This window comes from Embiotoca jacksoni, unplaced genomic scaffold (genome assembly GCF_022577435.1).
Source record: "Embiotoca jacksoni isolate LCO1_2020_lvr unplaced genomic scaffold, fEmbJac1.0.p SCAF_9, whole genome shotgun sequence".
NCBI lineage: Eukaryota > Metazoa > Chordata > Actinopteri > Embiotocidae > Embiotoca > Embiotoca jacksoni.
Window position 1 is genome coordinate 12334976 of NW_027185447.1, and position 15247 is coordinate 12350222.

Genomic DNA, 15247 nt, shown 5'->3' on the forward strand with positions numbered 1-15247 from the left:
AGCCATTTGAAATGGCCCTGACTTGAACATCAACATCTCTGAATAGATCATAAGCATCTAAGTGTATTTTAAAGCTTCAGGTGATCTGATAGAAGGAGTGGTTGAAAATGTCTAAATCAAGATTAAAATGAAAGACTCTCAATGGCTTGCTCAGGGGTTGCATTTACTTCCTTGCACTTAAAAAAAATGAACTGATTAACCAAAATTTACCCAACAACTGTTGAGCTTATTCAAATTCTCAGACTCCATTTCAAGCTGCATTTTTGTGAAAATTTTATTTAATAATTAAATATTCGTAGCCTCTGCAGCCTATACCATTTTGTCTTTTAATATTTAAAATATTTTGTACAGACTGGACAAATTACACATGAATGTATAGCATTATGGATATTTGAAACGGTCAATAAAAGTCAGGTTTTCTTTTTTCTAATTATTATAGCAATCACTGTTGTCAGATTGCTTCAAATATAGGCTATATATTGGTATGTAATGACTAATAAAGTGTATATTCTATATACACATGTTACTTTTTTTTTTTTTTTTTAACCTAATTACATAATTGAGCATTATGAACATACAGGCATTTAGCTGGTGGACATTGGTTGCACAATCTTATGCAATTCAAGACTGCAGTGTGTGAATCAAAATTCCATTTCAATTAACTGATATAATACACAATTGTTGTTGCTGTTCAGGATAAAGCGGGTATAAATAATGGATGGATAGATTATACAATTGTGAATACAAAACTCTTGTCAGCACGACAAAACCTGCAGTCAATTTGACATAATAAAGAGAAAAATACGAACAGGGAAGAATAGACTGACAAGGAACAACATACATCTGCAAAACCAGAAGAACATTTTCTATTTTATAAATATGTTAAAGGTCTTAATAGCCTTTTTATTTTGAGAGGAAATTTAATATACTCAAGTAAAGCTTGTTGATAAATGACGTAATTGTGCACATGCGTACGAGTGGTGGGCGGAGTTTGCCAATCGGTCAGGAAGAGGAGAAAGGCGGACAGAGAAACATCAAGGTAATCTAATTCAACGACAGCTTTTCAACTTTTAGCCGGTTCTTATTTCAGTCGAAGAAGTGTGACAACAGTGCGATGAATGTTGCGGTTAGGATTTAAGAGGGAATACCTCAAATGACAATAATCCAAACCATGGGAAACACCGTTAGCTTTTACTGCTAGCAGACGTCGGCTGGTTTGACAGGCCTTGGACCGACACCGCACAGCCTTTCAGCAGAAATGGAAACACAGCACGGAAATGTTGGACTACAAAGTCCTCGGAAACCTCCGACTTGTTCGCCGACCCGGGTCGTTTTGGTTTAAATTTACGTGGTAACGTTTTTCTTGAACATGAAACTCTGCGGTAACAGGAAGCCGATCTGCTGGCTTTACTTGACGTTACCGAAGCTTGTTACTTGTGCAAAGTGCCAACCAAGAGGGGGGGGGGGGGGGGGGGGGGGACATGTTGATGAAGCAGAGCCTTGTAACAATGCACCTTTTTAAAAACGGGACAGAAAGTTTGAAAGTCTGCTTTACTCTGTTTGCACATGAACACGTTGTCAAGTTTTGTGTCTGTTTGGTTTAGGTGGAGCAGAGTGACGGATCATACCCTAAGTAAACTTTGTTTTTGTCTTCTTTTTCCGCAGATGGCTGCTATCAGGAAGAAGTTGGTGATAGTCGGGGATGGTGCGTGCGGGAAGACCTGCCTGCTCATCGTCTTCAGTAAGGACCAGTTCCCGGAGGTGTACGTCCCCACCGTGTTTGAGAACTATGTGGCAGACATTGAAGTGGATGGGAAACAGGTGAGACATGCTGTCCAACACATAGGGACCCACAACATTATGTTGTCACCGTACAAGTTCGAATATGATTTTATTGTCATTTTAAACATTTTACCATGTGCACAATATCGCAATAATTTATATCGTGCCATATTTCGATTTAGTAACTTTTTGAAATGCAAATTATGCCCCTAAAGGAAAACTTTGTCGACACCTGTTTTATCTAATAAAATAAAGTTTCAGTCTTGTTTAGCTCCCTTAAGTCATCTTCAATCAATTATATTTTGCAGCAAAATGGAATTATCAAACAGACGGACTGACCAATATTGTCATAAAAACTAGAGATGCCCAATATTGGATTTTTAGCTTGTATGCTGATACTTATCAGATCTTTTGGCTAATTGCAGACTACATGGACCAGACTAATTTGCTTGTTAATTTATTTATACACGAAGGTATTAAAAATACATGCAAAATACTGCGCTTTATTAATTTCTTTCTTTCACTTCTGTTTGAAAAATACAAGAATCTCGTAGCCTAAAAGATCCCCACATGGTTCCTCAGCAAACTGAGCAATGCTAGTTTAAAACAAAGAAATTTAATAATTTTAAAATTGCCACAGTTATTTAGTAATATTGTGAATAATGCCATGTAATGTCACTTAAATGCAAAAACGTCACCCTATATACAGTGTTACAGTAATGTTATATGGATCTGTATAATCATGTAACTTAAAAGCTCAAATGACCCTCTTTAGATTTCATATTTTCCATTTTATCCATGAATCAATCCATTGATGTAAGTCTCACTCTCTCTTTTCTCAGGTAGAACTGGCACTTTGGGACACAGCAGGTCAGGAAGATTATGACAGACTGAGGCCTCTCTCCTACCCAGACACTGATGTCATCCTCATGTGCTTCTCTGTGGACAGCCCTGACAGTTTAGGTACTGTTTGAGCAACACTAATGGCAATGTGTATTGAATACCTTACAATTGTGAAATTGGCGCTAATTACTGCATATTTCACTCTTCTCACTGTAGAGAATATTCCAGAAAAGTGGACTCCTGAAGTAAAACACTTTTGTCCAAATGTTCCCATCATTCTGGTGGGCAATAAAAAAGATTTGCGCAATGATGAGCACACCCGACGAGAGCTTGCCAAAATGAAACAGGTATGTGTTTTTGAGTTTTTTGGGGGGGGATTTTTGGTTGAAAATATTCTAGTATACGCACATTGGTCAGTCTAAATGTCTAAATTTCTCTAACATTTGTCTGCAGGAACCAGTTAAATATGAAGATGGCAAAGAGATGGCAAACCGCATCAGTGCCTACGGCTACCAAGAGTGTTCTGCCAAAACCAAAGATGGTGTGAGGGAGGTCTTTGAGATGGCAACTAGGGCAGCATTGCAGGCCAAGAAACGGGGCAAGAAGAGCACCTGCCTTCTGTTATAGGCTCTGGGAGAAGTGGGAGCTGCCCTTAAGCACAGATGAAGGGGGCAGCTCCTGTTGAAATTTGACATAGGGGAAAATATTTGGGTGGGTGGGGCAGAAAAGTTATGCAGAAACTCAATTTCTGATCACTCAATGACCCTCAGTAAATTAAAGTGGATCTGAAATGATTTGATAGACTTTTACGCCTTGGTTCTTGGTCTATAGATTAGGTTGTGTGCCATTTTGCTTGCGTCTATCAACTTTTTTTCAGATCTGGAGGTCTGTAGGGCAGTTGGAGGGGGTTGGGGGGGTGATTGGAAGTTGAGTAGGTGTGAACAGGGGTTGACATGTGCCATGATGGGAGTGAAGAGCGAAAAGGTCCTTACCTGGCCAAAGACAACGAGAACACAACAGAACAAGACAGAAAAAGATGTAAACATAGCATAGGTTTGAATAAAGACCACATCTATGTGGATCTTACACAGTATCGCCTACATGTAGTGCCTTGAGAGCAGTGGTCAAGAAAAGTAAGCTGAGGGGTCGGGATTCATAGCTCAGATAGGGTATTATTTGTCATTTGTAGTGTCCACACGTCACGTTTGTGAATGCTTTCTCCCTGTCACTGGCTTGGCTCCTTCGGACCCATTTTTATTGACTCAGGCGCTATGCAGGGGTATGCCTAAACTAGATTGTATGAGATATTTTCCCATACTGAATTACTAACCTGTACTTTAGAGTGCGTGTATGCAACTGTATGGTAGTTGGTTTTTCTCCAGTGCAGCTCTGCATGCAGTGAATGTGTGTATATTTGTGTGGTTGTGTATTAACATTATGTGTCTACGTACTGTATGCATGGAAAGGCCTTCTGTGTCACTGACCTAATCCCGTGTTTCCATGCCAAAGTTACCCCTGATGGCCACATTTTATGGCACAGACGGGTAATGAACTTAACAGCTACTCAGAGTGACATAGAAACCTTCACTTTACTGGAAGACATTGTACTATAGCCAGAGGCACAATCAGGTTAAACATATGAGTTTTTAGGACCTTTCTTGTGTATACCGGATATTGATTTGATTGTGTTAATCAGTGAGTCAAATCATGAGTGGTGTAGTTGATGAGTTGAACATTCTTTCAGATGGATGATAGGCGTATCTTATTACTATAATGTCCATTATGTACTGTATGTCTTACAAGGCCTTGTAAGGACATGTTAATGATGTGTATTTCAAGTTTGCCTTTTACTCCACTCTTCCCATTCCCCCTTTAATGATATTGTCATTATTGTACTATATAACTTTTTATTGTTGATGTCTCTAATTTTTAGTATATTTTAATCATTTTACTTAATCCTGCTGTTATGATAAGCTTATGTCTGTTAAATGATAAATTGTAACCGATGTATTGTCTCATTTAATTAATGTAAGGTCAAGGTGGGGGGTTTTGGGTGTGGGGTGCTAGAGCAGTTTGTTTTCTTTCGTTTGTACTGTGATATAAGCGGATTTCTGGATTGTTTTTTTCAAAAAAGGCTGGTAGTAGGGTTTTCTGTTGTAAGGTATTTATGTGTACTTTGATCCCATCATTCAGTAATAATTACAATAAGTTCCCCTATATATTTTGGCATTCATTTTCTCTTTCTTTCCCCCAAATAAAGACTCTCATAACCTGTCAAAATGTCTGACTCTGATTTCATATCCGCCAAGAAGATATCAAAATAACAAATAACGCCATGCATGTCCTCCCTGTTCATCAGTGATGGGCTTGAAATCGGGGTTGACCTGTTTTGTCTTGTCCAATCATCGTCGACATCACAGGATCTGCCCGCCAATCAGAGACCAGACTCGAAGTTTGGTCCCTCCTCCTCTGAAATGTATTTCTGTGGCCATTTTACACTTAGCTCCACGAAAATAAAACACATCTCTCACCTGGGACGCAGCGTGACATTTAAATAACGATTGTTGTTTACATGTGGTGCTGGTAAGTGTTTGTGTCCAGTTGTACACACACGACTGGTGTTGCGTTTGTAGCGGTTGACAGCCGTTTTGAGACGACGTATGCGTTTGGACGAGCAAGCCAACCTCAGGCTAAAAGAGTTAGCTTGGGCTGCTAACAGAGATGACCGCCATACGTCATTGTTGAATACTGTTTTTTTTTTTTTTTTTTTTTTTTTTTAAATTTTGATTACAAGGTTGTGCGCGTACATTGCTTACGCGCTGTGTATGTCTATTATCGATGCAGGTTCACGCCACTGTTTTGTTTACGTGTCCTTTGGTTAGTAGTTTGTACAGAAGTGACAGAAGTCGTAAATTTCAAAGTTGGAGAAGTCTGTGCATTGGACAGTGTTTAATAATGGAGCTCACCTGGAGAATGCACACCTTGGACATCACCAGCATGCATCCCAGGAGCTCTTTGCTTGGCCTACTTTTCCAGCAAAGTAGATACCAGTAAAGTTTGACTCCGTCTTTCTAAAACAACAACGTGTGTGCACAGTCACTCTGCACACTGCAGTGTGATCCTCCCTATTTTTTTTGCTTTTCATCCAAAAGTGTACTTTATCTATTTCTGTAACCAAACAGATAAAGGACAGTGACTGGGAGCAGAGTCAGTGGATCGGCATGGACTATGAGCGGAGGTGAGTTAACTTTCATACCTGTCCTCCTCTTGATTTATCAGACAAGTCTCTCACATTGTCTTTCATCATCACCAGGGGTGGGCGAGGTGATCGCATAGGTCGCTACGGCAACACTCACAATGATCACAACTTTCGGGACATGGACTACCGCGGCTATGGCCAAGAGGACGAAGAGGCAGGAACAGGATATGATGTGAGAGCGGAGGGGGAGAGACTCTATGGCCTTGATGAGCAGTCCCTGGGCGCCCATGACTTCCCACCGGGTTGTCTCCAAGACCGTCCAGGGTTTCACCAGAGAGGAAATGGTAGAGGGGACATTGGGCGTGAGGGGAAAGGGCTCCTGTGGCCTCCTTGCTCTCAGCAGCAGCCGGATCTACCCCTTCCTATGCTCCAGAGAGAGGAGGAGGGGGGATCGAGGCGGGAATTTGAGCAGTTACGGACTGGCCTGCCGGAAAGGGGTCGGGGAAAAGGTGGAAGAGGCTTTCCAGAGAACAGTGCCCCACATGCAGGGAATAGAGAGGGCAACTGGGGTCATGGTGCTGCCCATTCCGAACAGATGGAATTCAGTACAGGAAGACAGCGAGAGGAGGACAGGTTCTCTCGTGGGGCGGGAAAGAGGAGGGTAAGTAATTATGGATCGATCCTCTTTACAGAGTTACTGCAATAAACCGTAAATTATTGCTATTGTTAATTTGTGATGTATGCAGACTTTTCCAGTGAGGACAGAGGAGCAGGGTTGTGGAAATGCTGTCCAGGACCTGTCCCTTGATGAGTTGGATCAGAGGGACCAGGATTACCGTGCAGATCTAGACCATAACCAGAGGCCCAGCAATATCATAATGCTTCGCATGCTGCCACCCAGTGCCACCGCCAATGAGGTGCCTTTTGTCTCCCCGGTGGCCTGAAGATGCACAAGTCGTGTTGTTACTAGGTTTGAAAAATGCTCTTTTGTCCATAGATCCGGGCACAACTTCAGGAGCAGGGAATCCAGCCGAGAGAGGTTCGCCTTATGAGGAACAAATCTTCAGGTGAGGACTTGTCCGTTGGCCCAAATTTTGCTCTTTCCTCTCCCTCTCTCTTTTTGTGTCACTCTCATCCACTACCAGCTCTTTCATTTCCATTGCTCGTCAGGGGGACTTTCCCTTATCTGCTCGGTTTTCTCTATCTTATTAATAAGCATCTTCGCTATTCTTTTCCTTCTCTCTTACTGTGATTCTTCCTCACAGCGGGGTAGATAGCTGATGCAAAGCACACATATGTTTATATATAGTCATACAGAGCAGGCTTTTGCCTAGATTTCTGCTTTGATACTTTGGTCTGCTGGTGTCTGTAATCTTGCTACGGCTCTCAAGGCAACAACTCATCGATGCACGCTTCAAAAATAGACCTCTATCTACATTTGCCTTTAACACAGAAATGCATGCATACAGCCTCAGGTTGCAGGTCTTCACTTCATGGCTTTAATTTTCCTTTTCACCTTGGCTTTCTTATTGTCTTTACCCTCTCACGATTATGCCTCATCCATCTTGAAGCGAGGTGTGTCTGATTAGATGGACGTTGTCCACAAACCGTGTCAAAGGAGAAAGAAGCATCTGAAGCAAAATGTGTTTGACTGTGCGACTGTAGCTTTTTTTGGGTGTGTGATTGTCGGGATGCGAGTGTTGCAACTATCTCTCCGCTACATGAATGTCATCCATACCACGACAAAAAGCTTGTTTTTTTTCTAAAGGTTTTTCCATTAAGGTCATCGTCTCATTGGCCTCCCACTCTGCTAACTCACTGGTTGTCTGTAAGGTGTGTCTAACCGACACCGGCACACTTACACTCCCCAACACTGCTCTGTCTTTCCTACTCCTACATCACTTTGTGTCTGTTTTTAGGACAAGTCATACATATTTAAATATATTTGTAATAACATTGTGTGTGCGTAAGCATTGTTGTATAAAAAGTTATGAACCTAAGTATGCTGTATAATGTGTACTCAGTCGTTCATAGTGATGCATGGACAGGATATTGAGCGTATAAGATCAGACATTCCACCACAGTGCTGCATTGCTCAGACTGCACTCTGCCTCTCAGAGTTACAGAGATATTTGTGTGTGTGTGTGTGTGTGTGTGTGTGTGTTCTTGTGTGTCTGTGTGTGTCTGTTGTGTTGGTGCCTGGGTGCTTTATCAATCAAAACCAAAGGGCTCAGACTCTCAGTGGGTAGGATTCTCTCTCTCCCTCCCTCCCTCTTTCCTTGACCCTGTTGAGTTACTTGACATTGCTACCTCCCACCCTTGCAGCGAATTTGACAGTGGCTCTCCAACTGACTGTCAAGTGTGCTATTTTCAAGGGAGACAGGAAGCAATGATTTATTTTATTAGTGCTGATACAGGGTCTCTCTCTCCTCTGTACATGAAGCACTAACCCCTCACTGCGTTGTTGTTATGTTGTTGTTGTTGTTCGGTTGCCATGGCGCTGGGCGGTGTCCAGGTCAGAGCCGAGGATTCGCCTTCGTCGAGTTTAATCTCATACAGGAGGCCACCCGCTGGATGGAGACCAACCAGGTCACTCTCCCCTACACAGACACAAATACACATGTATTTATGATATACAATGGGACACATGAGTTGATATCATATACAGTCACATCATGCCGTCATGCGCACACCATGCATTCCAGTATAATATAGAAAAACAAGGCTGGAAAATAATATTTTGTCCCTGATGGGAGGTTGGCCTTCATACTTCGAGGGTAAATTCAACTTTTCTCTCTTCAATTCCACAAACAGGCAAATTCATGTTACATCTGCAGTCCAAGGCCCAACTACATAGTTTTCATAAACGGACTCTCCCAGTCACACTTGCTTATCATTTGCCTAAGATAACCTCCTCTTTTAATAGAGGACCCCTCTTTCTTCAGTGACTTGTCTCACTCTCTTTCCTAAGTTTACTGTACCACCTCTGGGATAGTATGACAGTGTGAATCTAATTCCTCACATGGTCTATTGTGTGTGGAATCAGAGCCAATATAGCGCTTCATTTTCTTGTTTTTGAACTTCTCATATCTGGGTCATCTACCATTATAACATCTTTAGGACGGAGCTATTGTCTCTTTGGGGAGCGAAGGTGGTGACACTGGGATGGGATGTGTGGAAAACTGTGAAAAGGTTTCCCCTTAAGGGGGGAGGGATGACACTATTGACCAAAACACATTGTGTTCTCAAAAAGGGACACCCACAAACTACATATACACCATCTCAGTCCGTCCGAATTTCCTAAAGCTGAAGGTTGCAATTCTCTGGTCCTCTTTCTTTCAGCCTCAGTTGTACTCTCGCTCTCTCTCTCTCTGTCCCTCTCTCCCTCTTGTCCCTTTCATTCTCTCTCATCTCTTGTGAGATGAGGCCTTTCTATGGCATGTGTGGCCTAATTATCACTGATAATCATTCTTTGTTCTCCCTTCCTCTCTTTCTTTTTCCTCCAGGGAGTGCTTTTGATTCTGGGGCAGAGAGTGTCGATGCACTACAGCGACCCCAAACCACGTGCCAATGAGGACTGGCTCTGCAACAAGGTTGTGTGTGGTTGCATTGCATGACGTGAAATGAAATCTAACTGTGTACGCACATAAATAAGTCACTCTTGTGCCTCATTTAACAAGCCCTCTAACAATAGCTCATGCAACATTTCAACAGTGTGGTGTGCAAAACTTCAAAAGGAGAGAGAAGTGCTTCAAATGCAGTGTGCCTAAATCAGGTATGGTTTGACTCAGCTCCTGTAAATATCGCAACTATTCCTTACAACACAGTACTGTAAAACACAATGGCCTGTTGTCGTTGCCCAGAGGCTGAGCTGAAGTTGCCCCAGTTGCAGAGGGATTTGCCTGTTGGTCTTCAAAAGGAGGGAGCCCAAGGCCTTCTGCCCTTGCCAGCACCTTACCACTCCTCTGGTCCTACTGTCGCCCCAGGGCAAGCTACACAGCAGGCAGATGTTGCCAATGACAGTAAGTCCATCTCCGAAGACTTTTTCTCACTATAGCCACCTCTTTTTGTCAGACCTTGGATGAACTACTGTTTCTATATAACTACTCTTTTTTTTTTTTAATGTTTTGTCCATTTCATTAGGGACCAGTTTATGTTAAATTTGTGAAAGTATTGTTTAGTTTGATTAATGGCAGATCCTTTTACCGTGTTTTGACATAATGTGTGTCTGTGGCTCGCAAACCAGTGGTGGCCATCATGGGATATTTGGTTACATAAATTGTTTAATCGAAGAATATACTGTTCTCTCATTCTTTCATTTAAAAGCTCTGATACTGAGGAACCTCGGTCCGCATACTTCCGTGGAAGCCATTCTGTCTGCTTTGGCTCCGTTTGCAACTCTTTCCCTTTCCAACGTTCGCCTTATAAAGGACAAACACACACACCTCAACAGGGGCTTTGCGTTTCTACAGCTCTCTACCATAGTGGTGAGACACAAGATGACACACACGTGCATAGATGCTACACAAATGTATTTATTTCTCTGACTTGTATGTAGATACATTTGTGATCGGATTAGACTCATCCATAAACATAACAGTTTCTCATGATTGTGTTCTGATGATTTTCGAAATATGCTTCATCCTGACAATACAAACACTCACACTTTACTCTTTATTTGTTTTATCAACAGGAGGCATCTCAGCTGCTCCAGATCTTGCAGGCTCTCCAGCCAGTTCTCTCTATTGACGGGAAGGCTATTGTAGTGGAGTTCGCCAAAGGCTCCAAACGGTAAATGTTAGATTCGAATTCAATGTGGTCGCATGATTTAAGTGAATCATAAATAGCTTTGGAGAACGTTACCTGAAACACACATTGGTAGCGCAAAAATAGAGTGAGTGTGGAAAATATGCTGTCGAGAAGTAGGTTACCAGCAAAAAAAAACTGAACTTCCTGAAACCCTCGCCGTGCCTCTTGTCTGTTCTAGTGATGTGTTCGTGACGGATGGCAGCAGAGTGAGTGCTGCTACAGTGGCCAGCACAGCTATAGCTGCTGCTCAGTGGGCTGTCACACAGGTAACCTTATCTGACTTATGACTAAGAAAACGCACATCTTTAAATTTCAAATTACATGTCTGGTATTATGCTCGTGTTTTTAGTTTTTGCCTCACTTTTCAAAAATCTTTTTCATTCTCAGACGACTCAGAATGGATCGGGTGGAGGCCAGAGTGTAGATACAGCAGTATATCAACAGGGGGCAGCAGTAACATACAGTCAGGAAGGGCATGAGTACTCTGGGTCAGAGGGTGGAACTTTCAAGGTCCAGGCAGATAGCAGGGTGGCGGCCTTGGCGGGTGCGGGAACATCCCTGAATGGGGCATACACAGGAGGAGCAGCCCCAGGTTGGTGAAACACATGCTAATTTTATAGAGCATATGATCAATATGAGCTAAGTTGTTGAACTTTACATTGAATTATCTCTTCAGCGTACTGTTTGCGTTTGCTTGTATATGTGCAGCTGTCATTTCATCTGAGGCGGTGAAATCTGGATCGGCAGTCGTGCAGCAGCCTCTCGCTCATTTGCAGACAGCTCTCATCACCACAGCTGCCGCCACACCAGCGACACAGGTACAACGTCACTCTTTGCATTTGCTTTTTGTATGATTTCATGCTGTTACTTTATTGTTTTTAAGAGCTCTGTCTCTTTCAAAGGTTGAAATTGTTGGAAAACCACAACCAGCTGCTCCCAGCCAACCTGCGACCCCGGGCACTGAACACGAGCTCCAGCAATACCGTAAGAGTTCACATCATCACTGATTATTGTAAATACATGTACTTTGAAGTGCTACAGGCTTGATGTGGCTGATTAACTGTCAAGGTAACTGTTTGTGGTCAGTGAAAGATTTATGTATTTGAATTCCAGCCATGAGGTGAATGTTGTGTGTATCTTGACTGCAGCTGTGCCCGATGTGTCCACGTACCAGTATGACGAAAGCTCGGGGTACTATTACGACCCATTTACAGGACTCTACTATGACGCTACTTCCCAGGTAAAGAGTTCATAGTTAATGTACTGCAATCTAAATGTTAAGCCAGCATTTCTTGAAGGAACTTTGTTTGCGTATGAGTGTCCTCTTCCTCTGTATCTCAGTCTGGTTTAATATGTTTTTTTTGTGTTTTTTTCCAGTACTACTATAACGCTCACACTCAGAAGTACATGTACTGGGATGGAGAGAAACACACCTACATTCCTGCCAGCCAGACAAACATGGATGGAGCTTCTACGAGTGGTAGTGCAGCCCCTCCAGACTCACTGTTTGCCACCCCTGGCAGCAAGGAGAAAAAAGACAAACCCAAGAATAAAACTGCTCAACAGGTACACGACACACTCAATACAAGTTCAAGTACTGACCGATACACGGAGGAAATAAAAAATGACCTAGAAATTCTGAGGTCAACTTTACTTTTCGCTCTATTTGATTTGATATCTATACATGTCTGTAAAGGTTGAACACAAATAACAAACAGCTTTTACTTCTTCTAATACAGGATTCAATTTCTGTCAGTGGAAGAAATAACAATTATACCTTACAAAATATTATAATACACCTCAGATCAACATGAACGAACAAAGACATGAAGATTAGATTACTTCACAAAGGTATTATTTGTTGCAGAGCTACCGAGTTGGATTTCATTTTTTATTACTTTGCCACAACTTTAGTTTGACATGTGTAAAATTGTCTGTGTCCTTTTAACCAGCTAACGTGTATCCCTTGGGTTTTATATTAATAGATTGCCAAAGATATGGAGCGTTGGGCGAAGAGTCTCAATAGACAAAAAGAGAACATGCGTTCTGTCTCTTCGTCCCCTGCCGCCGGCTCCACAGCACTCCCCCCTGGCTTCACTCGGGCTCCTGGCCACAGTCGCCTTGATGACTTTAGAGAGTCTGCAAGTGCCGATGCAGGATATGCAGTTCTGGAGAAAAAGGTGCATGACCCTAACGTAAACACACATGCTTCGCTGTAAACATCTGTGTCCCTTTAGGGCACCCTGGTATCGTAGCAAGTCGGGAAACTGTCCCATCAACCAGAGGGCTCGGGTCTTATTTATTGACCTGATAATCTCACTGATTTTTCTTTTTTGTCCTGCAGGGGGCCCTGTCTGAACGGCCCCAGATGTTTCTGGACCAGATCCGACAAAGTGCAGAAGTATGTGACCACACACTTACTTTGGAAGTGTTTTTTGTCTGGTTTCCTTGTAGTTTTTCTAATCTTCTGTCTTATTGTAGCAGTTAGAGGTGTAGATGTTTTTTTTGTATTGTTTTTTGTTACTCAAGCTTCATATTATTATTATTATCTCTATCTCTCCCTGAACCTGTGTTTTTCTTCTGTAGCACTCGCCTCCTCTGCAGCAGGGTCTGGTCCCAGCCTACAGTGGAGAAACTGATAGTGAAGAAGAAGGAGGAGAGAAAGATGAGAAGGATGGGAGAATGACAGACTGGGTTAAACTAGCCTGTCTGCTGTGTCGGAGGCAGTTCCCGAGCAAGGAGGCCCTTATCAGGCACCAGCAGCTCTCTGAACTACACAAGGTTGTTTAAATCCAATTTTACACAATCATAAGCACTTTATAAGTGATGGATAACAAGCATCCGTTCCCTGCTAAGGCGCTGTGCTGTATAAATAGCGGACACATGCGCCATTCGCCCCTCAAAAATGTAACTACACTGGGGCAACGGCATCGATGAAGAAAGCAACTGTGATTGGCTATTTGTGTTTTGTCCTATGTTTTTCTGATACTGGAGGATTTTGTTGTTGCTCACTGTGATTGTAACTCTGAAAGAACAAGAATGCATCAATTGAGGTTGTTTCCTTTACCGCAAAGAGAAACATCAAATTGATTCAACCTTTATTTATGCAAGGTTGTCCGATGAGAGCAGTTTTACTCTCTTCAGCACGGAAGCCATGTATACACAGGACCATAAAACAAAACGTTGACTAATGACATTCCTCTTGTGATCGTTTCCTAACTTTCACCTACTTATCTGCCCTCAGCAAAACTTGGAGCAGAGAAAAACCCAGATGGAAGGCGCAGGCAAAGAGGTGGGGCAAGTCACAGGGTCTGACTTAGACAACACTGCATAGAGTAATTACATTCATTCCCAATTGAGGGCAGTCAGTTTTTTTTTTTTATTGTCCTCTTATTTGTTTTGCAGAGACTAGCAGATGGACCTGAACCTCCTGATTCTAAGAAGAGGAGGTTTAACCCCTTGTAAGTAGCAGTGATGTCACAAACAGACTCTCTCGTTTGATGTGTTACAGTTGTCTTAGGTTTATAGTTTTTTATGGACACTACCATGCTTTGTTCCTAAAGTCAATTTAACCAGGCTGGTTGCTTACTGTACATCACTGCCAATACAGTCACTTATCAGCTATGGTTTGTGTGACGTCATCTACTTAGAGGTTTGTGTGTTCACAACATTGTTTTTTTTTTTTTTTCCCCTCTGCAGAGATGGGATCACAGGCACTAGTCTTGGTGCCAGGATGCTGCAGGGAGGTGTGAAAAGGGGGCTTCTTTTGCGCAATATGCAAGTGGAGTGACCCCCACACCCTCAAACCTCCTCACCCATAAAAGGACTAAGACAAAGCCCAGCACGCACCACTTCTCCATTAACATCACATAGATATCTATATAAAAACCTATTCACTATGGTTTGACATTACAATTACCTCAACAATGGTAATGCTCAGTGGTAATAATCTTATGAACTGATCCTGTAGCAGTAGATGTCAGGATATTGCACAGATTGCACCTTTTTGCTTGCTTCCTGAATGATGCAGTTTTTAGTTCTCACTTGCCTCAGAGCTTGTGTACGATAAACAAGTTTTATGCGGCTGGAAAGCATTTGCTGTTGGAGAATGAGAGATCGGTGTAGATCTTTATGTCAGCAAATGGGGATGTCTAATACTGTCTATGCACCATAGATTTTTTTTTTTTAATTTAATGCGGTATGCCTTGTCATTCAGTGAATGACTGATCTGGGCATTAACTGTGTACATTTTAGAATGAGCCCATTTCTACAACAGTAGAGCAAAGAGACTGGCCTCATGAACTGGACATGGTCACACTAACTCTATTGTGTTGGTAAAATGTTTATCATTTAAAAGGTATGAATTCACAATGTAATGCATACTTATCTCTGGAGAAAGTTATTTTTTATTTCTGTCTTTAGTAATGTGGCTGTATTTCATCAAGCTCATGTAAATTAATTCATAATAACACATTTTCATCTATATTGATTGATGTGTTGTATGGGAAAGCCAGTAAATAGTAGCTTATTTCAACATTTTAACATGACATTTCCAAAGCTGTGTTTTTGCAAAAAGAAAAAAAAAAAAAAAGAGGAATATAACGTAACTGTTTA

The 15247-nt window shown here is 42.0% G+C and overlaps 2 protein-coding genes across 2 annotated transcripts; both read left to right on the plus strand.

The window, feature by feature from the left end:
- The first annotated feature begins 979 nt into the window (after positions 1-979).
- LOC138192827 (rho-related GTP-binding protein RhoA-C-like) lies at positions 980-4905 on the plus strand. Its single transcript, XM_069140506.1, has 5 exons — positions 980-1039; positions 1666-1821; positions 2625-2745; positions 2842-2972; positions 3079-4905. The coding sequence occupies exons 2-5, from the start codon at positions 1666-1668 to the stop codon at positions 3250-3252; spliced, it is 582 nt and encodes a 193-aa protein (XP_068996607.1). The 5' UTR covers positions 980-1039; the 3' UTR covers positions 3253-4905.
- A 206-nt stretch (positions 4906-5111) lies between these two features.
- rbm10 (RNA binding motif protein 10) lies at positions 5112-15175 on the plus strand. Its single transcript, XM_069140656.1, has 23 exons — positions 5112-5208; positions 5808-5863; positions 5939-6485; positions 6571-6741; positions 6822-6891; positions 8340-8413; positions 9331-9417; positions 9539-9599; positions 9688-9846; positions 10151-10311; positions 10518-10615; positions 10812-10899; positions 11021-11225; positions 11342-11451; positions 11536-11617; positions 11782-11873; positions 12011-12199; positions 12619-12813; positions 12978-13034; positions 13220-13414; positions 13878-13925; positions 14039-14094; positions 14333-15175. The coding sequence occupies exons 2-23, from the start codon at positions 5847-5849 to the stop codon at positions 14421-14423; spliced, it is 2853 nt and encodes a 950-aa protein (XP_068996757.1). The 5' UTR covers positions 5112-5208; positions 5808-5846; the 3' UTR covers positions 14424-15175.
- The last annotated feature ends 72 nt before the right edge of the window (positions 15176-15247 follow it).